The sequence below is a fragment of the Pagrus pagrus genome (assembly GCF_965226575.1).
Source record: "Pagrus pagrus genome assembly, chromosome: 13".
Taxonomy (NCBI): domain Eukaryota; kingdom Metazoa; phylum Chordata; class Actinopteri; order Spariformes; family Sparidae; genus Pagrus; species Pagrus pagrus.
In genome coordinates, this window is record NC_140197.1 from 4,337,431 (window position 1) to 4,360,904 (window position 23,474).

General features: G+C 43.8%; 2 protein-coding genes across 3 annotated transcripts in view; both read left to right on the forward strand.

The window, feature by feature from the left end:
• Positions 1-508: 508 nt before the first annotated feature.
• Positions 509-23,474, forward strand: part of hoxb3a (homeobox B3a) — a 67,877-nt gene continuing 44,911 nt past the window's right edge. The window contains exons 1-2 of one of the 2 annotated variants that reach the window (XM_084372267.1): positions 509-558; positions 11,079-11,353. The gene's annotated coding sequence lies outside the window, so the exon portion shown is untranslated. Of the gene's footprint in view, positions 559-7,285; positions 7,357-11,078; positions 11,354-23,474 lie in introns of those variants that run through there. The other variant, XM_084372266.1, reaches the window with a different exon arrangement.
• On the forward strand, positions 18,477-22,795 carry hoxb4a (homeobox B4a). Its single transcript, XM_084370842.1, has 2 exons — positions 18,477-18,978; positions 20,664-22,795. The coding sequence occupies exons 1-2, from the start codon at positions 18,513-18,515 to the stop codon at positions 20,957-20,959; spliced, it is 762 nt and encodes a 253-aa protein (XP_084226968.1). The 5' UTR covers positions 18,477-18,512; the 3' UTR covers positions 20,960-22,795.

Sequence of the window (23,474 nt, forward strand, 5' to 3'; positions counted from 1 at the left end):
GAGCTGATTGGGGAGGGGGGGCACGAGTTCCTGGTCCGAGCCTCATCTGGACACAACCGCTATCTCCTGCCTCCTGTGTGTATGTGTGTTGAGATATTTTTTTAAAAGTGAAGCCCCTTCTGCTTTGAGCCAAACTATAAAAAAGAAGGCAGCTTTGACATTTACATGTCAAACGGATGAGGGTTTTTATCTCCAAGTTGGATCGTAAAGATCAGGCCTGGCCTCAGACCGATACCTCTCACTGGCTCTCCTCTGGTCACGTGGGGTCCATAAAGTTAGTTTTATGGTTTTGGGGAGTTGACAATGTACTATATATTTCACATTCTAGAAAGCAAGTGACGGTTTAACGGCTTCGCGGGGATCCTAAAGGGGTCAGTAAAGTAGAGACAGAGCTGGAGAGGGAGGGAATGTGTGTGTGTGTTGAGAGAGAGAGAGCAGGCCACGACTACCGGCCGCTGTTCCTGCTCGGTTCACACGCGGTGCCCGGCGAGTGTGCGGTGGTGTGTGCCGCTCTGGACGCTGGGAAAACCCGGTGGACAGACAGAGCCAGGACCCACAGTAAGTAGCGTTTGTAGGCTTGCCTGTAAGTGGAAGCTAAGGAGAGGGGGAGATGGGGGCAGAGCGGGGAGGGCTGTGTAATTACCATGTCACTCACTCACTGCTGTATTAACGCGCTCGCTGAGTGCCGCGAAGCTCCGGTCTATTTGAGATATCTGAGATTCGTTGTTATGGCTGGTCCGAACCGCGCGACGGTGATGGCGTCACAGACGGAGTGAGGTGCTGCGTGCGTGCACGCGCGCAGTTGTGTGTACTTTTGTGCGGCCACCAGCATGCGATTTAGTCCGTGCGTAATGACGGCGCACAGGCGCTCCGGAGAGTATGCTGATGTGGTTCCGAATGTGGAGAGGTGTCCAGCAGCAAACACTGTGTGGTTTACATCAGTACTATGGTTTTAAACCCGTGTGTGTCTGCGTGCACGTGTGTAACATACTTAAGCTTGGAAAAAACTCATATTAAAAGGAAAATAATTATCGGTTAGAATGACGCACAGACTGCGTAAAGACCACTTTCAGGGTTTTATCACGGGGCTCTTCCTTCTTAAATGTTTACATAGACTTGTTGTAGGGCTTGAATAATGCATTCAGTGAAAAGCTGATGAACGGACCCAAAACAGAACATGTTGTTGGTTGTTTTTTACGTGATTTCTGAAAGTGTGGAACTGATCTGGCCCCTATTTCCTCTCTATTTGGATCACAGGGACAATGTATGGCAAACATGATGTGGAGTGAATCCAAATGTTCTCCTTGGTGTTCCTAAAAGTACATCTTAAATGAAGCATGTCATATCATTGTGCGTTTGTTTTGTCGCTTTTACGCACGACCAGCGTCTAGTTGGAAAATGCCCGTGTGTGCTCACATTAACCAAAATGTAAATGGACAAGGACACACACACACACACACACACAGTCTGTAGTGATATGCGTCCTTGGGCACAAGAAAATCTTTGTCCGTCACCCGCCCTTGCATTTTCCAGGCAGGATGGGTGTGAGTGAAAAAGCGTCGTGGATACAAACATTCCCAAGGCTCACCATCAGAGTCCTTGCAGGTTATTTTACACCAGGGTTTTGGCCTGTTCTTTGATTCTTAGCAAAGACGCGCGCGCGCGCGCGCGCGCGCACACACACACACACACACACACACACACACACACACACCTTAAGCCAGCACCAATACAGAATTTAAATCTAAGTAAATCTATTTGTTTTCTTAACGCGATTTGATATCAAGTGCAACTAAAAGAGTTTTTATCCACAAAGGTAAGAAAAATTAAGGTGAATCAAGTGTGAGCGAACGTGATAAAAATCCGCTGATGGCATGCAAACACTGGACTGGAATCAATTAAATAATCAATAACCCAAAGGTCTAAATCAAAATCTGTGTAAATCGTAAGTTGTCAATCAGGACTTTAACCACGTGATCCTGTAGGCTTAGCCACTAAAACTTAAATAAAACTTCTAATAAAAGCGACACCAGAGTTCTTCACGGGAGCTCTGTCCGACAGCCTTCAAGTCAGATTCAGCAGCGTTTGAAAACGAGGTGAATGAAAGCAGCTCACACACGTAACCTACAGTATTAAATATTAACGCAATTCTCTCAAGTTATCGGCTGCTAATCAGGCCAGGCGACACCAAAACTCTCCACTCAGACAACCTATTGGACATCTGATGCAGCATTTAAACCATGTAACTCCAAAATACACCAGTCAACTGTGAGAGTGATATAAAATTATCCAAAGGCTTCAACAAACACTGACGGATATATGAAGCAACATATAATCTGACATCTAATTTTTCCATTGAAACAAACAGTCATTCAGTTGTTTAAAACTGACCATTATTATCACCAAGGAAAACAGCAGCTTTATATGACGTCATGAAACGATCCTGAAATCAGTGTGTTGGGGATAAAAGGAGAGAAGGTGGAGGTGTTAACAGTGCACTGTCTCTCTGCTTCCTCTGACCCTGTAAATCTGTATTAGTCCTCCACACTATTTCCCTCTGATGTCTGGAGCGGGACTCGGGCTGTCAAATAGCCCGGCTACCAGTCACGCGGCGCCGTCCTCTCCTCGCGCACGCCCGCTCTTATTGCTTAGATCCATCATGTAAATTGTTTAATGTCTCGTGTCACGGCGGACGCACACATTTGGGTATATACCGGCAGACTTTCAAAGTTTTCAATTTCTTCTTCTTTTTTTTTTTTTGTAACATTCAGTCATGCAGCGTCACCGCTCCCGGTAGACCGCAGGGTTATCAGCCTATCTCCGTCGTCGATCAAAGAGGCCACGTCATAATAAGACGATCAAATGAATAGCTCTCCTTTTGTGTGAGGGCCAACAGGAACATGGCGCCCTGAGGAGGCCGACATGCAAAGTGTGGAAAGGATGATCACAAGCACATCCAAAAGAATCATACAATCACTAACTAAAACCAGACATGGCGTATATTTGAATGAACGTTGCGCAAAATATAAGCTATTTCACTAAAAATAATATGTTATGATATATTAATGACAGAGTACATCCGCTGAACTCGACGGTAAAAGCCTGGTGAAGCTTGAATAAAGCTCTTGTTTTCGTCAATACGCGGGGGTAGTTTTAGGGAGATGATCGTGTCATTTTGTTCCTTTTTTGGTGTCACTTTTCTTTTTTCTATTTTTTTTTTTTTTTTTGCAGGATAATTCGGAGTAAGTGTCGTTTATTTATTTGATTTCTGTCCACATGATCAAACGGATTAACTGTATTAAAAAGTAGGAAAACATTTTTTTGTTTGCTGTATTTCGTGATCCTTTTTTAAAAAAGTATTTCACGGTAGCCTACACTTCAACTAAACCTGCTCTTACAGTATTTATAAAGTACTTCACGCATGAGTGTATTTCTCCCCCGCCACGACCACACAGTTAATCCGGTGTCCTCTGCACTCCACTAATAAGAGAGGAGGATTCTGCTTTTCGGAAGTCGCTCTCCGCTCTCAAACTCTCATTTATTATGTCCCCTTTACATGAGAAGCCAGTCTGCCCCAATGCATTTTCAGTCTGGTGGATTCCTGGCGCTGCCCTCCGCCATCGCAATGATTTTTCACAAGCTTCACGGGAATGTTATTTGGAGTCATGCTCCTGATGCCATAAATTATTCGGAGACTAGCAGACCAAAAGAAAAGAAAGAAGACCTTCTTCTCTGCAAAACTGAGGATGAAAGCGTTACTATCATTACCTCCTACAACTGGACTTTTAAAATTCAGATTTGTCTTCTAAAAATAGAAATAATTACGCTTTCTTTTCATAGTGTTTTTTAAAAAATAATAATGGGGTAATGACGTGTTATCATCTTACATGTTTATCCGAAAAAAACATCTGTTGCCAATATTATCAGTAAGCAATAATTCTCTAAACGTCCACTCACTTATTTCTTAAGTGGCCTTCAGTGAAAAGTTATTTTCCCTTATTTTTGGAATAATTATTATTTTTCAAATTTCACATACATGAAATACTATTATTCTGCAGTTCGCTCTCTTGTCTCGTGGATAATGGCTGCAGTTATTACCTGTTCCAGTCCTACACAAACCACAAATAGACTTGTTTTTGTGTTTTTAGCCTGTTATGCAGCCAGCCTCTTTTCTTGCATGACATAAATGGATTTTGTGTTTCCGACGTGAGATAACGGCTCGTACCCCCCACCCATATACACACTGTTGTGAGCGAGCGTGTGTGTGTGTGTGTGTCAGGAGCGACCTGGGTCCTTGAGGAAGTTTCAGTTCAGTAAACAGGAAGGTAAAAAAACTCCCCATTTCATTTTTCATCAACTTCCTCTTTTTAATGATGATACAGGAACACCCCCACCACCTCCACCAGCAACCCCTCTGCCCCCCCCCCCCCCTCCGCCACCACGTCCGAGGCCTCTCAACAAACACGCACATACACATACACACAAGGATGAGACATGTCACGCGTGACACAAATGTAGTTCCTTTTCTTGTCGGGAGAAGTGAGGGAGGCTGTGACATGGGAAGGCACAGCAGCAGCTCTTGTATGGGCTCCTTTGTTTTTGCTGTGTGTGTCATCTGTTTCCCGTTTATGTACACAGGGCAGCTCCAGCCTGCAGAGCCGCTTCTCCTCTGCATTATGTTGTATTATGTTCATTATGTGTACGGGCTTGCTGCTCCTTTGAACCTGTCGAGGCTGTCAGAAGGCGCTGAGTTTGGCTTTACAGTCTGTGTGTTGGTGATGATGAGTGGGGGTGAGTAACCAATGCGACCGGCCCTTTTTTTTTTAAACTGCATTGCAAAGGTGTGTTTGTCTGTGTGTGAGAGAGTCGCGGGCTTTGTGTGGGAGTAAGTGGGGTGTGTTCTGTTGTGTTTGGTGGGTTTATTGGCAGGGCATGAGAGAGCTGAGGGAGAGAGAGGTGAGTGACCCGGGCATGGGAAGATCCTGTGTGTTTATACACAACCCACCGGTGTGTAACGCTCTACAGCCGATTTGAATCATTCAGGCAATTTTCGTCAAATTTGGGTCTGCTACTTATGTTCACACTGAGAACCGCTTTGTGAAAAGTGGAGCTATGGAGGGGGACATTGTGAAGCCTGGTCTATTTAAAAACGCAAATAACCTATTCTCTGTCCCCTGCAGTCACACACACACACACACACACACACACACACACACACACACACACACACACACACACACACACACACACACACACACACACACACACACACACACACACATTGCTGCCTCTGAACTCTCTCCGGCGCATCTCCTGTGATTGCTTTACGTTTAAATCGGCATTTGCGAAGCCCTTAATGTCTTCTGCATACTGATAGGGGTGAACCGCGCGGCCACGCCTCATGAATAATGCATGAGTAGGAGTCACCGAGAGGTCAGCAGACAGGCTCGAGCATGCGCAGGAGAGGAAAGTTCAGCTCACAGCACCGCACTTCCCCTGCGTGTGTGTTTGTCTGTTTGCTTCGACAACATGGAAGAAAGGATTTAACATCTGGCTGCTTTTATTGATCTGTCTGTGTTCTCCATTTCCGGGTCATGGAGGGAGGGAGGTTTCCCTCAGACAAGCTCACAACTTCCACTATCTCAATCAAGGCTGGGTAAATAACTCGAAGGTTCAACCAAGACAAGCACCGAAAAAGGAAGGGAGACCCGCGCGCCTGTATGAATTTGACCAAAGTCTTACATCAATGTTGAATTCTCGAAAAAAAAAAAAAAAAATCAGTAAAGCTTTGATTGGGTTATTATTTTAAAAGTACTTGCAGTCAATAAAGAGCCTTTATCAGTGCCGCATTGTGAGAGCGGGAATAAAGCCTGGATAAGACCAGAATAGGCTTTGTTTGCCTTGGCGATGGGTTATGACAAGCCGATAACCTCGCAAATATTTAAAGGTTCCCAGGTCATGGGTGTGTACAGTGTTTATACAGTACTTCAGGTTATGCCGTGTTTACTGTGCGGCTGGATAATACACTCTCACTCACAACACAATATATATACATACACACACACATATATACGTGTGTGTGTGTGTGTGTGTGTTATTTTAATCTAAATTCAGATTCAGAATCTCCTTTACAAAGGGGTCCTGGTCCAGACAGCAGCATGAAAAGTTTCACATAAAGGAACAAATAACAACTTAAATCAAACAACGACAAATTCCTCACACAAAAACAAAAGCAAGCAACTGCCTTCAAACAAATTATATCGAGGCAATGTACGTATGTATGTTCAGTGAGGACGTGTGTATTCAGTGGTCACATGGTCTTTGATTATATTTTCATGATCTTCCATACTTCCAAATAATCAGCTTAAGGTGTCATGAAAGTTATTCATTTGTAAGCTTGCTACTATGGCATCTGTGACAGAAACGGTACATAATAATAATAATAATAATAATAATAATAATAATTACTATTATATTCAGAATTATTAGAATCATGACTAGGTTTCGTTATTTCTTTTGCGATTGCAGTAGCTAGTAGTTGTGTCATAATAGGTAGGCCTAGAGGTAGGTTAGTAACTATAGCAGCAGCTTAGCTTCATACGCCTTTAAAAACATGTATCTGTCTTTAAAGGCGCTGCTCCCCAGGCTTTATCAGGCTGATCCGCCCCAAACAAAAAAATATGACATTTACCTATATTGTAATGTTGGTCCATGCAATCCATCCATGTAACTCTTCTTACTTTGTTGTAATGGGCAATGGGTTCACTCAGCATGACAACAGTAGTCCTTCTGACTAAAAGCCCATATATCTTTTTAACAGTATGGTGTCAGTGTTAGTGTATTTTAATGTGGTCCATGGTGTCAGTGTGTATCACAGGGTGTATTTTAATGTTGGTCCATGGTGTCAGTGTGTAACACAGGGTGTATTTTAATGTTGGTCCATGGTGTCAGTGTGTAACACAGGGTGTATTTTAATGTTGGTCCATGGTGTCAGTGTGTAACACAGGGTGTATTTTAATGTTGGTCCATGGTGTCAGTGTGTATCACAGGGTGTATTTTAATGTTGGTCCATGGTGTCAGTGTGTAACACAGGGTGTATTTTAATGTTGGTCCATGGTGTCAGTGTGTATCACAGGGTGTATTTCTCTCGCGCCGCCACCAGAGCCCGCTTCAGACCAGTCGGACAGCCAGAGCTGGCACGAGAGCCCCCACGTTCCCCACTCTGCTCCTGCCTTCCGCCCAGCACGCGCCCCCCGTCCTTTTGAATCCTAACCGACGATAACCTGTGACAACCTCCCGTCTCTGTTAAAATATACACCTGTCAGAGCTGTCCCCGTCTTCTGCACTTGATGAATGGTGAGTGTACGGAGACACACAAGTATCCTCCCCAGTGTAGAGGCACAGACAGGAAGATTTAAAAAAAGCCATTTTCAGGAGGCGCTGTCGGTTCATTTCTGCCTTTTCCTCTTCGCGGTTGTTAGCCGGAGAAAGGTCGAGCTAACCCCTAAACCAACCAGCTAAACAACAACAGAGCGGTCACATTAACTGGACAGCACGTGAGTTCAAGCCTAGCATACTGTCTCTGCTCCTCTCTTTCCCTTTTCCCTCTCGCTTCCTGCCCGAGGCGAGGCAGGGGGAGCGAGAATCCAGAGGTTATTATCAAGAGAGCAGCCTGGCTGGATGTCCAAGCTAACAGTCAGCCTGTAGCACAGGGTTCACCGAGTTGAAGGGTCAAAAGTTCACCGTCGTGCGTGAGTTCCGCCCTCGCCTCTCCTCACTCACTGGACTCCAGTCTAGCTGTATGTCAAAGACAAAAAGGAGGGAGTAAGAGGAGCAGAGGCAGGGAGGGGGTACAGATGAGAGAAATGATAGCAGAGGCAAAGGAGAGGTGAAGGCCTGACCTTCCCTTCCCTTCCTCGGTAACAAAAGCAAAGCTCCTCCTGCCGCCGCAATGTACTGAGGCAGACAGAGAGAAAGATTAAGGGAGAAGAAAGACAGGAAAAATGGAGGGGGTGAAGGTGGTGGAGGCAGGGCGGAAGGTATTCGGTGACATGGAGGTGGGTGGGTGAGTGAGTGGGTGGATGTCTGGGGGGGTGCAGGTGTTGCACACTTTGTTAACACCGGCTAACATTTGTATTTCATATAGAGTCACTTTCTTTCCAGAGATATTTGTTATTGGAGTTTTTTGATGCTTGGGGAAAAACTATACTTTACTGAAGTGAATGTAAAGAGTCACCAAATTAAACTGGCTTCTCTGGTCCCAGAAAACTGTTTGAAGCTAGAAAGGTGACAGCCACATATAAACAAAGTAAAACAGTTCAAATTGTGTTGTGTCAGTCATGAAAACAAACACAGTTTGATTATTCAGTTCGCTGTTAGTTGATGAAGATATATCTCTTCTCGTATACATTTCTTCCTGAAAACTACAGAGTGCTCCTTTAACTTTTACCACAAGCTCATGAAACTAGCCTGACCAAAATAAGTGTTGACCAAAAACTAAAAAAAAAAAAAAAAACAGTTTATCCACTCCAACCTAATTATAATAATGCATTTCATGTTCATATTAGAAACACACGTACACATGACTAACCTGCCTTTGATCAAGTTCATATTGTGTGTGTGCGTGAGTGTGTGTGTGTGTGTGTGTGTGTGTGTGTGTGTGTGTGTGTGTGTGTGTGAGTGTGAGTGTGAGTGTGTGGGAGTGCATGACCAGAGATTAGTGGGTGTAAAGTGGTGGTTTCATGCTTGGAGCTAGCAGCTATTTATAAATCCCCCAAACCATGTTGGAGAGGGAGTTTCGCAAAGCAGAGCTCTTCCTCTCCTCAGCCTTATCAACACAACCCTGTCAAAAAATAAACCCTTATCTCGCGCACCATCCATAAAATATTACTCTCCTTATCTGATTTTCCACTGCAAGATGAATGTCTGGCCCCGTTTACTTTTCTTGCTGAGAGGAATGAGCCTCGAACCATTTTCCTGCTGCTGTCCATTCCTCTTTCTTTCTTTCTTTCTTTGGCCTCTAAATTTTAGCAGCAGTAAAAGATATTGCTATTAATTTGTAAGGAACTCGCAGGCTGTTTTTTCACGAGATATAACAATAATGCTAATAAATAATAATGAGCTATAATTTGTGTTGTTTTAAAAACGACCACAATCTAAACCATAATACAGATTCGACTTGGTTTGTCGTAATTGCTTTTGAATGATTTAAAAATCATGAAATATTTTTTTTTTTATAACATAAGTGGTCTACAGAAAGGCTAATTTAGAGCTGGTAATACTCTCCATGTTGTAATAATGTTGGAACTCCTCAGCCTGTGTGATGTGGCTTTGTTTCACCTCAAACAATCTGAACTCCAAATCGTTTAATCTCCTATTGAATAGCACCGTTTGGACACATATTGTTGCGGCCATGCTTTACGGTTAAAATGAGGAGGGGAGGGGACAAAGAGGGGAAAATTAGTCGCAACAGAGGAGCAAAATGATAATTCAGTGAATAAATAATCCACTTATTGACGTAAACACGCTGGCCTGGGATGGCACGGCCCCGCCTGGCCCGGTTTCCTCCCCATAGCCCCAAAAAGGAATAAGGTAATGGCTGAATAACGACGTTACAGATTCCGTCTTTCTGCAAAGGTTCATCCCGAGTTCACCAAATTAATTCAATTGAGTTTGGAGCGCGCGCGCCTGTCGGTCTGTTGGCCGTGAATTTTAATAATCTGTACAATTTGCGCATGCTTGGTCCGAAACGTCGCACGTCAATATATAATATAACTCTCTTTATCTTCATATCTTCATTCATATGTAGATAAAACCTGCACAGAAATCACGACGCATAAATAAATCACCTGTTTCTGTAGCCGACGTGTTAGTGATAAAATGTGCAATTCAATGGAAGTAATAGTAGTGAAATGATAGGGAGAAGTGTGGACATATGGCTGCAGTTAACTGGATAAAAATCCATCCAGAGAGTCGAATAACATCAATATAAATCCACCTGATACCTCTGTGCCTGATCTCCGCGCGGCTCCAAGCCTCTTAAGCAAACTCAGATCGTTTGTTTGTGCGGACTCGCTGCAATACAACACGCTTGTTTCTACCAAATGTTCATGTATGAGAGTCTGAAGAGATGGTGCGGGTTCTGCTGCGGGTTCACATGTCAGCGTCCACGGCGGTGTCATTTATATTTATACAACAAAAGGAAAAGGAGAAATGATCCTGGAAGAAAGAAAAATCTGTGTGAGAGAGAAAGAAAAGGACCCCCCTCCCTCCTTCACATCTACTGACCATTTTTCTTCAAAGTAATGACTCCAACTCAATTTAGTATGACGGAGAGGGAGAGAGAGAGAGAGAGAGAGAGAGAGAGAGGGAGAGAGGGAAGGCTGAAGAGCAGAATGACAGAAAGAGGGGATGAGTGAGACAGAGAGAGAGGTGGAAATGGCAGAAAGAAAGGGTGTGGAAAGGGGAGGGGGTGAGGGAGGAAGAGAGAAAAGAGAGAGAGAGGCTCGGCTGTGCTCGGGGTGAACGGGAGGTCAGCGCGTCTCACCAATATTAAAATGTGTACCGGGGACGCGGGGTGACACGCCTCGCCCGTTAAACAAAGAGTGTGCCAAACTGGTAGATTAATTTGAAAACTTGAGTCCATGCACACACACACAACACTTAATGCCTTAAAGAGCCCACAGTCTCCACAGCAGCCCTGCTCGGTCTCCCTCAGCCCCAAACCGCTCGCTCTAACACCGGGGAACACGGGGAACGGCCACCGGTGAAGGGGTTTTCCTCTGCCATGTGAAGCCGATTCGGTCGGGGTTTTACGCACGGAGCGCGCGATGCTGGTGTCGCAACGTTACGGTGATGTGTTGATTTGTTTTCGCTGGATTATCACCTTTAAAATTGGCTCCAACTTATCCGTGTTATTGCGTTTACTTAAACACGGATTCTGAGCGATTCTGTTCGGATACATGTATGTTTACACTTCACCGGAGACCGGAGTGTGTGCGTCTCTGCGCGTGTGCCTGCGTGCGTGCATGTGAGCGGGGGTGTCCGCGGAAATGACAGCTTGACTTTTTTTTTTTTAGATACCACGAAGAATCCCGAAGAGGTCAAAAACCTGTGGCGTCGGAGGAAGAGGGAGAGGGGGACTGAGGTGTGAATGCTGAAGTAGGAGGGCTTGTCTTTATGGAGAAAAAAGGAAAAAGAGTGGAACGCAGCTGCCGATGTGTTGGAGATGTAAAAAAGAAGAAAAACAAGAGGAGAAGAAGCAAATATAATAATGATAAGAAGAGGAAGAATGGTTGAAAGCGATGTGACGACGACGGCAGAAAGGAGAGGCGGATCCGCGAGCTACAGAGGAGTGAGTACACAAAAAACAGAAATCGCCTTGTAGAAGACGAAGCTGCCTCATTTGCATATTGTTGTGTGTGTGTGTGTGTGTGTGTGTGTGTGTGTGTGTGTGTGTGTGTGTGTGTGTGTGTGTGCCCGCTTTCTTGCTCGCACCTCGTGTGTATGTGGCAGGTGCTTTGCCCATGCTGGGAGGAAGGGGAAGATCACGTGTTGCAGGAGCTGCCGCAGAACCCCCTCCTCACCATTCTCCTCTTCCTCCCTTTCCCAAGACACTTTAGTTTAGAATGACTTTATCAATTCATACTGATGATCGATTAGAGGCCGTGCACGTCACGCCACGTGTATTTGAAAGGTGTGTTTCCTTTTTGCAAGCTCCATTTCCCTCACTGTACCTTCTCTATCAAACTGCTTCATTAGCTATTCTGATTAAGCCACTCGGGGCTGCGTGACGTCAGTGTGACGATCCTTTAGGTTTAGCTGTTTTCCTCTTCCTGTCAACCAGACATAGCTTTTGATTATATGTTCAAATATTAAAGAGATAGATTAATTCAGATTTCCTCCACGGTGCTTCTAATGGTACAATTTGGCGCAGGAGGGCGCATTTCATATCATTGTGCTTTGTCTCTTTTACGCCCGTGTGCGTAAAATATTTCATACAAAAACAAGAGTTGGAAAATGCCCGTGTGTGCTAACATTAACCAAGATGTAAATGGACAAGGACACACACACACACACACACACACACACACACACACACACACACTAATAGGCCTATACGGCCGAGGGTGAAGGCGAGGTCGTGGGCAGTGTTAGGTTAAAGGTCACTCTGGACAACTTTCTCCCCAAATAGCCTTAAATTCAATTCAATATTTCTACAATATCTATCTTATTGATAGCGGATCAATATAGCTTATAGAGCAGATAGCTCCATTCCTGAAGGTTGTTTTGTCTAAAAATGCACACGTTGACTTTCTTTCGCCAACAACAGTATCAGAATTTCTGCGCTAATGTCTCACATGTGGCATAATTGTGTGTGTTTTTTTTCTCTCCCGGAAATAATCCAGTGTGTGAAAATGAAGCGAGAATTCCTGCGATGGTTTTGGCTCTTGAGCAGCTTCTCTGAGGTTTTATCAGTTTGCATCCAGATGTGTGGTTTTCTGCTGTCGATTTTCCAGTGTGTATGTAGCGTGTTTGCAACATGAGCCTGTATATAGCGGCGGCGGTTTCGGCTGTTTATTTTCCTCTGCTGATTGCTAATGTGCTTTTTCTTTGATTAGAAGATGCCTGCGGAATCAAATGCTCCGATTCTACAGGGAGCGTTTGTTTCTTTTCATTGTCTGTGCTCCTCCATCACAACGCTGCTAATGCTGTGCACACCCAGTCTGTGCTCAGCAGCCAGGATAGTCCAGATAGGCCACTGGCTAATATTTTGAAGCTGGATTTCTATTAAGTGTCGGCAATGGATATGCGCACTTTTTGAACTCATATGTTTGTAATTTGGGTTTTATATTCCTTAGTTAAATGAAAGCCGGGATGTCGTTGCACAATGTACGTTTAGCAGGAAAACAGACTGTGTTTGATGAGTGAGTCACAAACACGCAGGGAGGATGTTTTTGGGGATGTGAACGGCAGAGCGGAGTGTTTGAGATTCTCACTGCACACAGATAACGTGCAGCAGTATTTCTCTCGTTATTTTGGACTCGTCTTTATTTCCTCCCTGCTGTTTATATCTCACAGTTTTACCCTCCACGCTGCGGGCTGCTGGTCCGCCTGCTGCACTGTGAAATTAAATTAGTCGTATAGTCAGAGCCAAGCTCCCAACTTCCAACACCTTTAGCAGACTACTCGCCACACGGTGGGACAGGCCTCTGTAGCACTTCATTTTTTCTCTCTCTGTCCGATACTTTGCATGACAATAACAAGGGAATGGGCCTCGATTTATTTTTCAAACTGCACAAAGGAGCAAAAGCACATTTCTCTTCTTCGTCGTTGTCCCTACAGCTTTCTCAGCTCGGTAATATTTCAGAGCCGTGACAAGTCCGGTCGCTGCAGAGAATGAGGCCGTTTAACCCTTCAATATGTTCGCTTTAATTTTCTTATTGTGGCTGGATGCGAGTTCAGGCCTGCCATCGGCCCTCTGTTCATTTTTATTGCAATGTTTCAGGGTACATTTAAAAACGGATAGACTTAATACTTAATGTGCTCTTTTTATTAGCAGCTGAGAATGTTTATTCGGGTAGCATGCGATATTTACTGAGTGGCGTGCAGGAGCCTTCAAGTCTTCATTACTACATCCCGTTATTTATCCCTTCATTATGAAACGACCAAGTCTTACCTTAATACTCGTGAAAATGAATCCATTTTAGATCGAAGTTTAATCCCAGTTTGTAGTAGAAGTAAAAGCAGAGAGCGACCAGTCTGCAGCTTTTTCAGCAGCTCTGCCAACAACAAGTGAGTTTGTGAGCCGCTGATGGGACAAACTTGTTAGAAAGGTCGTAAATTGTGTGGGGGACTTTAAAGTTATTTATTCGCCCCGGCTCTCTTCCGCTCCCTGAATATTTTATTGCTTTTTATTTCACCCCCTCCCTCCAAAAACCTTTCAACCTCCGGGAAGTTACTGTTTGAGCTTGTTGGTGTTTGAGCTGTAAACGGAATTGACCCGCAATAAAAGTCACATGTTTAAATCCAGATCCGCTGACCTTTTACACTCACTGTATTTCATCCCCCCTCTCGCTATCTGCCAGGGTCTCTCTCTCAATCAGATATCAAATCAAAATGTTAGAGCAGAGTTTTTATTTTTATCTTTCGAGCAGCTGACTGCAGTTTACTCACCGTGATGATGTGTGTGGTTTTTCAGCTGTGCTGCCACAGCTAGTGAAGTGGCCCTTAGCTTTGTGACAGGTTAGGATTTATACTATTTAAATAAACTGAACGCCAAGATGAAGGACTCTGTTTGTTTTGCGTATTTCCAAAGCGCATTTTTAGCAAAGGAGGCTAGGAATAGGGAATAACTGCTTTTAGTGTCATTAAATGTTTTTCTTATTTTGAGGATAAGACATCATACTATGTCTGTAATATTTGAGTCTATTTTGTGTTTTTCTTCCCTTATCCTCTAAAAAATCTCTGAGTCCGTGTGGCTCTTTGGTTAGCACATTGACCTTTACCTGAAGCCGGAAACAATAGGCTCATTCTGAACTGAATGGCTGCTGCTGACAAACTTGACAGAGGGAAGGGAAGTGCCGCAGTCAGACTCAACACACCTTGATCGATACCTGAGATGACCCGCAGCAGAGCGGGAGGTCAAGGTGACAGAGATACGCTCATACCTGCGCAGATGAGAACATAACAGAGACCACAGTGAATTCTGTTAGAACTTAATTTTACAAAAAAGAGAAAACAAAGTACAGAGAAAGAAATAAAAAACTGGAATAGATGAGGACGGCTGCAGATTATGTGCAGGTTGAAGGGGCCTCTCCCATCAGTCTGCTCACTGCTTTTGTTGTCCAGTCTGGTGATGTATGAGCAACTTTTGGAGGAAACAGAACAGCAATATTGCCTGCAGCAGGGAGGGAGTGTCCGTGTCACAAAATCAATGTGGGAACAGCGCAGGGGCACAGGAGCACATAGAAATTACATGTAAAATATAGCAGAAAAAAAACATGCTGCATGACCAATACCATTCTCATAAATTCATATTCATTTTTTTTTATTATTTAGCCTATTATTATTATACGATATAAATTAAAATTGCATCTTTAATGTAGACTAGGTTAGAACTAAATATATTTGAATCAAAGTGGAGTGTTTATGTGCTTGGTTTTAATTGGCATTTACATATACATATATATATATATATATATATATATATATATATATATATATACATATATATATATATTTAGGCCTATAGATAGATAGATAGATAGATAGATAGATAGAGATGGCAGGTCGTTGTGTGTGGGGGTCAGACGACTTTTTAATTCAGTTAAATCAGAGTTTTGGAGAGTGACTGCAATTCATTTACCAAAGTGAAGGGACATTTATTCATTTATTCATCGGTCCATCCATTCCTTAGTCGGATCACTGGGAACATTTTTGATAGAACCGTGGTTCCCGTGCCAAGCGATTTGTCTTTTCTTTCATTAAATTGTGTTCATTCTGTTAGAACGGTCCTCGGTCGGAGCTGCCAAGATTTTTCCTTTTCTTTTTCTTTTAGATAATTACAACTGTACTTTTAGTTCAATTACGTGTGGGTATTACGTGGATGGAAAGCTTAAGGAATATTTTGATTTTGAATGAAACAACTATCTGTCGTTATAAATAGCCTGCATAAAAAGGAGATACAAAACATTTGCGCTCGGAGAGGCCTGAACTCTCTTCACAGTAAAATATTAGTGTTGACTTATATGGGATAAAATAAAATAAAATAAAAAAATCAAATCAGAAATAATATTTCACAATTGCCGGGGCATGTATGATTTTTTTCCTCTCATTCGTCATTGTAAAAGCTTAAGAATGGGCTACTGATAAGCAATTATTGACACATTCCATTAAAATAAAGAGAAAAGGCCTTTATTTTTGTGGTCAAAATTTATTTTTTCCTTATTTAAACCTGCAAATAGAAACATAATTTAACGGTGTCTGTGATGCAGCACATGTCCCTCGTCTCTCCTCCATTTCCATCGGTTCTTTTATTTCACCTCCTTGTATTATTTTCGAGTTAGCTCCCTAATCGTCGCCCTTGACTCGCAGGAAGTGTTACAGCATTATAACTCCATTCCCCAGATCCCTACCAGCAGTGACGAGGTCAAGGGTCAGAGACTGTACAGATGGATGGAAATATTCCACTGTGGCTGTGAAGGGGAGTTTATGAAAGCAATAATAGTGTATTGACGGTGTAACCGTGCGCCTCCAGAGAGCCACTGTCTTCTATATCTACCCTGTAGATCCGGATTTGTGTAAAAATCATTAAAACAATCACAAATTCGCTTCTAGGGGAGTATATAGTGGATTTATACACAACGGCAGCGATGGATCCGACACGGGGAGGAGAGGCCTTCAGCTGCTCTTATTGGGTTTTATTCATTATGGATTGCTGCTTTATATTTGAATTCGTAAAAGTGGAACTGTGAAGATTAAAGAATGTGTCTCTTCTACGAATGTATTTTTCCTCTCAGCACACACATGCGTCTGTTAATTAATTTCAGGACTTTATTGGTTGTTGCTTTGTGTTTATTGTGTGGATAAGGCCCCGTGTTGTGGGTCTGCTCTCCTCCAAAGTGAAGAAAAACTCAAGCAAAGTTTTATACTTTTTTTTTTTTTCGATCATCAAACCGCCTGGCAGTTTTAAAGGCCAACTCCCGGTTGAATTGGACTCTTTATTTATTATTTGTCTTGTTGAAAAATGATGCGGTCGACTTTACTGTTCATCTAGCCAGGCGTACTGGGGGGTTGGGTGTGTGTGCGTGTGTCTGTGTGTGTGGGGGGGTAAGGTTTCGATTTAGAGACGGTCAATTTTCTCGAAACAAAGGACTTGGATATCTCCATCATCTAGCCTGTGTGTCTTTGTGTATGTGCGCACCTTTATTCGCACTGATAACAGTACAGAAAGTGCACAACAGACTCCGTTTGGTGGAGAAAACATCCATTCTCTTCACCTCATGGTTGTGTGTGTTGTAGTTTAATTTATGTTTTTTTTTTTTCTGTGTGTAATGTTTGATACTGATGATCGCACGGAGGGATATTAGCAAGCAAATTATACTGGAATTAAAGGGGCTTCACTGTAAAAAGACTGCAAAGATGCGCGATTATGATTGTTGATACATTGCAGTGTACTTATGATTTCCGTGCGTCCTCACTCTGCGTAATACAGATTTAAATCCTTGTTTTGTTGTGTTTTCTGTCTGATTTACAGTCTGATTAACACTGAGACTGTGTGTCCTACGTGTTAGTGCGTTAGTGCTGGACATGGTGGAACAAAGCTGAGAAAATCTGTGGCAGCTACTGAAAGCGTGTCTCGGTTGGAGAGAGGAATTCTCTCTCGGAGGAAAAACAAAGAGCTGTGTATCTGTTCAGTAATGTACAGCTCAAGGGCAAAAGCAGCCGCACAGTCTGGACGGGGCATATGGACTTGCTATGCTAGTGATGTTAATATCGGAAACTGGAGGGAAATAAATCCTGCAAGGCAAAAGGCGACCCTGGCTGTGTCTGAATTACCATGCAAGGGGAGTTAAATGTGGAATGGGCGCCTGTTGGAGCAGTCCTGTTTAAAAAAGAGGGAAACTGTGCTCCTAATGCAAAGGTCTGCTAGTGATTTAGGAGGCCGTGTAACCTGAATTAGTTGATGAATTTTCTATCGATCCTAAACAAGCCAGATTTATCTCTGACACGGTGCTGCTGCTGGGTGGCGGAGCAGCAGCCGGCCAGGCCAATCTCCCACTCCCAGTTATTAGCGATTTAAGAGAACAGACACAAAAAAAAAAAGAAAGAAAGAAAAAAGCTTTGGCAAGCACGTCCCTACACACACCCAAATATATACACAGAGGGTGGTGCAGGCGCCACTTTAAATCCCCCCCAGCGCTTTCTTTCTCCTGCTTCTTTTTTCTTTATTTTTCTATTTGAAGTTCGAGCCAGACGCGTAACAGGGGGAAAGGGTTCGTTTGCACTGAGGGAGGACTTGTCATCTGTACTGTACTCTGGTGCTCGTGTGTGTCCATGCGCGCGCGCTCCTCGGCGCGGCTTCAGATGGAGCGGAATGCATTTTCAGCGCGTTACACGCGCTTTGTTATTGTTGTGATTCTCTGCCTGCTTAGGATGGCATGCATGCCGACATGTGGTGGAGAGATTCAGAGAGAGAAGTGGGCATGAGGAGAGAGACGGGGAGGGAGAGGGGAGAGGACTGTTAGACTGTGAATGCCCACAAACTGAGGCCATATGATGATGCGCGTGCGGGGGCCGTGTATATGCTTAATCCCATTTCCTTATCCGGGGTCCGTCTTGGAGGCGCGCCATTGGCCGGCTGCCGTCACGTGGCTTCTTAACTTTGTTCACTTGACAGAAAAGTAGGAGGGTTCAACGGAACAGGAATAACCGAAGAGTAAAGGGATGAGATATAAATTTTAGTTATATATTTTCCGAGTAGGTGCAATTCCACAAAAAGACTGAAATTAATGGCCATGAGCTCCTATTTGATCAACTCCAACTATGTGGACCCGAAGTTCCCACCGTGCGAGGAATACTCACAGAGCGACTATCTGCCCAGCCACTCTCCGGACTATTACAGCTCCCAGAGGCAGGAGCCTGCTGCTTTCCAGCCGGACTCTCTCTACCACCACCATCAACACCACCCACAGCACCAGCAGCGAGCTGAGCCGCCCTACACGCCGTGCCAGCGTACAGGGCAGCCCGCCTCGGTGGTGATGTCCCCTCGGGGTCACGTCCTTCCCCCGTCCGGACTGCAGACCACCCCCGTCCCGGAGCAGAGCCTCCGCTGCGACTCGGTGACACCCAGCCCGCCTCCGCCTCCGCCTCAGTCTTGCGGCCAAACGCCCCACAGCCAAAGCACTTCGTCCCCCACGAGCACTCGTAAGGACCCCGTAGTGTACCCGTGGATGAAGAAAGTCCATGTAAACATCGGTAAGTGCTGCATGCAAACTTGTTTCTCTCTCTCTCCCCCTCTCTCTTTCGCTGCGCCTTTGTGCCTGCAGTTGAAACCATGCAGTCAGCTAGGTGTCCACCGTCACAATCTACGGCTTCCCCTCCCTGTGTTCTGTTAGAAGTAGAAGAGTAGCCCTTGGGTCAAGATTTACGATCGTCTGTTTGCAGGGCCAATATAATTACACCCTCCATAAATTTTTATTACACCTCTCCGCTGAGGTGCCTTTTGAAGTCTGATCTCCGGCTCGTCTGCTCTAATTCCTCGCCTTATGACAACTCCGACCGAGCCCATAAGTTAGCTTTTATGCTTTGGTAATTTGATTTTAAGTGGTCGGGTTGTATAAACGGTGTACTTTACTCTGTCGAGCCTTCCTTCCCCACTCGTTGTTCCAGGGGAGGGAAAGTTTTATGGCAGCTGAAATATTCATGTTTATGGAGCCGGCCGTAAAACACTAATGTAAAAGCGAATAGCTCCAGTCTATCATGGCTCCTCTCTAGTGTTATAATAGACTTGCTGCCTATTGCGTATTGGAATAGCCGGAGCGCAAGTCCGCGCGGCGACCATGGCACTTTTGCAAAGTCACCGTAATGCCTTCGTTGCACCGGGCTGTTTACTCGGTAAGGAATGTCTTTCTTGCGTTGTTTTCCTTTGCACAGTTATTAAAGATGCCGTGCCCTCATCATCGGACTCCACCGCAGCATGTTTTGTGTTGTCCAGTTGTAGTTTTGAGGATTTATTGAATCATTACCCAGTCGGCCATTCAAGTGCCGTCGTGTAGCTGCTGCACCCCCACCACCACCTTTATTCTCAACCTGTTTACGCGAGACAGACAATGCTGCTGTCCTTGTTCTCAGTCCGTGGCATCTGTGCAGTAGACCATAGAAAGAAAAGCTCCTGCTTTTTATGTATTTATATTTTCTGGTATAGTCGTTGTCATGCGTGTGCATACGTGCCAGAACAGCAGCGGTTCTTCAGCCTTTGAACGCGGCCGTGGCCCCGATTTGCTTTCAAATCACAACATTTGGACACCAGTGTCAGGCTGGCTGTGCTGGGAGGATTCACGCCGCCGCAGGGCCTAAAAACGACACCTGACAACATGTGTTCACTGAAAATGCAAAGTGTTGTGTTAAATAAACACGTTCAGCTGCAGCGACTGGTTTGAAAGATAAGAACAAGATTGGTTGCAGAATGAAAGAGGATTGCAATCATTATAGGCTCTGCCAAGGTTACAGCCATTTTGTTTTCTATCACAGGAGGTCCGACCGCGGAGCCCTGGCTTATTTCTCTTCGTTGCATGCTCTTAGTGTTTTTCTCCTGATGTCTTGTTTTCAGTTTTGCATGTGACCACTAGACTTCTGATGCCTCACTGCAAGATATGAAATAAAATCTCTATATTTTTACTGTAAGCAAATATTGTACCAACATCTCTCAGCTCCAATACAATGATTTTTACTGTTACAATCTGAAAGCCAGCAGAAGATTTGCAACAGCGTACAATTATTATTATTATTATTATTATTATTAGTAGTAGTAGTAGTAGTAGTAGTAGTATCATTATTGTTGTTATTGTTATTATGTTTATTTGGAGATGATATTGTCGAGGTTGTTGTATTTTTCTACGTTAAGGTTGTGATGATCATTTATCCCCGTTGTTCTCCCACAGTGAATCCAAACTACACAGGGGGTGAGCCGAAGCGCTCGCGGACGGCCTACACGCGCCAGCAGGTCCTGGAGCTCGAGAAGGAGTTCCACTACAACCGGTACTTGACGCGCAGGCGCAGGGTGGAGATCGCGCACACGCTATGCCTGTCAGAGCGGCAGATCAAGATCTGGTTCCAGAACCGGAGGATGAAGTGGAAGAAGGACCACAAGCTGCCAAACACCAAGGTCCGCTCCGGGACAAACAACACAAACTCCCAGGCTATTACCGGCTCCCAGAACCGCTCCGGACCCCTATAGCCCGGTTCTTTGACTCTTTGTCTGATTTCGGCCCCTCCTTTCCTTCCCTGCTTCCCAAACTGAAGGCCGAAGTGACAGCCACGCGTCTAACCACCAGAGCCAGCACTTTGGACCGGAATAACGCCTTTGCTCTGGAGGGAAGGAGGGATGTCATAGCCGCTCGTTTGGCCCTGATCTGTGCTGATGTTACACACTATAATATGACGTTATGACATGGGAGGGGTGGAGGGGGAGATTTCCCATTCATAAAAAATGTAATGATCAAAAGTAGTCAAAGGATGAGACTGAAGAACTGAGAAAATGATTCGGCCGCTTCCTTGCTATTATCCCCTCTTCTCTCTCTCTGTCTCCCTGCTTTTTATATTTCTGCCTTTTTATACTCCTCTCTCTCTTCCTCCACATGACAGAGCATACGACGGTAGGCTGACGATAATGTGCCCGCGTGCGTGTGGTTTCTTTCCTCCTTTTTTTTTTTTTTTCTTTTTCCATCCGACACTTTTTTTGGTGAAGATGGATCCTCGTTTTCATCTTTAATCATGCCAAACTCGGGCCCCATTTGTCATGTTTACTCTGCGGGTACAAAGCAAAGGGGTGAACCGCGGCTCTGCCCATTACCCCCCTGCACCCCGCACCCCGCAAACCACTACCCCTCACCCTCCCACCGAACTCACACACGCACGTGTAATAAATGGAACTCTCGTTTCGTCAAGAGAAGTATTCTTACACCCCGCCACACACACACACACACACACACACACACGCTCTCATCCATGCTCTGTCCGTCCTTATAGTACTCTAACATCAAATATAACCTCCAGTATGATCCAAAATGACACCAGGCAGTTTTCTGTCGTGTTGTTCTAATTATAACTGTTGGTATTTTCTGTTTTGTTTAACGACAAAATATAGCTTTTTAAATTTTAATTATAGTTATTTTTGAATTCAGTGTTGATTGTAAAATGATTCTTTATGCTGTTATTGCTGAGAATGACAAGGAGCGTTTATGTGGTCCGTTGATTGTTCATTTTGTGATGTTGTATACAGGGAAACAGACTGACAGGGTCATTCAAGGGAAAAGTTAAATTAAAAGTATTTTCCACCAAACAGGGTTTATACAGCTGCCTAAACAAAGGACACTAACATCCAAACCAAAATCCTGGTACTAATAGCTCATGAACACATTATAAACGCAGCACTATACAATGTACTACCTATTACCTCAGTTGTACTGATATATATTTTTATTTTTTTGGTCATCTTATTTTTTATTGCTCGTTTAATGAAGTGACAGCTTTTCGAGCTTTTTATATTTTTGAAATTGTGTGACGAGTTATTATAATAATTATTATTACCTGCAATACAAAAAAGCGCTATTCACTTCTTGTATGTGGAAAATTAAAAAAAGTGTAATTTAATTATAAGCAATTGTTCTGGCCAGGGACATTCAGAAAAATAAGGAGCCTTTTCTTGCATGTCTGAATGGTGTTGATTTATGTTTCTATCTTTTCCTCTTTGTCTCTCCTTTCTCGCACATTAAATGCGCGCACACTTTGCTTCTCCTCCTCTCTCTGTTCTGTCACCTTGTGCCACTCTTTTAGATATTTTATTCTTTGCGTTTTTTAATTGATGTTATTTTATTTACATTCCAAAGATCCGTTTCTATCGTTACTGATGATGATGATGATGATGATGATAATAACAATGATGGTATTGTTGAACATGTGTTACCTCCTCCGATATGTAAGTTGCTCCTTTCTCTGCTTATGCTCCCTCAGTGTCTACCTTCCTATTATTTGTAAATAGTTCATAGAAATTTAAATAAATGGATAAAAAAGTCTTGTTTTGCAGCCGTTTCTCTCTTCTCCTCTTACACTTCCGATGTGCTCCTATCTTTTAAAAATGAAATTACTAACCTACTGAATATTGTCAGAGTCATGAAGTGAGGAGTTATGTCAGCGTTCATAAAATCATCCAATTTGAATTCAAAATGAAAATTTTAACTTGGGATTTTATTTTTCATTTTTTATCGGCTGTAAACTGTAGCATTTTGTTGTGGAATAATTTCCTTTTTGCTTCCACAGCGTTTGTGAAAAGGGCAGAACTCTCCCTCCTCTCGCCTCTCATCGAGGTTTAACTGTGAAGGATGCATTTAAAGCGTTCATTCAGCCGCTCCCACATGCACACACAATAAATAATTTCATTTAATTTCAGTGTTGGTTTTGCCTACAAACGCACAGCGACCTGTCTGGAGAAATCAGCAGCCTGCGATGATTAATCTGTCCCGGCCGTGAGTGATCTTGGTACATTACGTCCTGTAATCTCGTTTTAAATCACAAACCGTCCCTCCGTTTCACTCTCGTTCTCCCGTTAATTTAACGGCTGCTCAGACGCGCTTGCACCGGCCCGACACGGAGTATGGGACCCCCTCCTCCTTCCTCCTCTGGTTCTGAAGAAAAAAACATTAAATAGTTTCTCGCTTCGTGGTCTTTTAATGCTTTAATGAGTGTAATTTTTG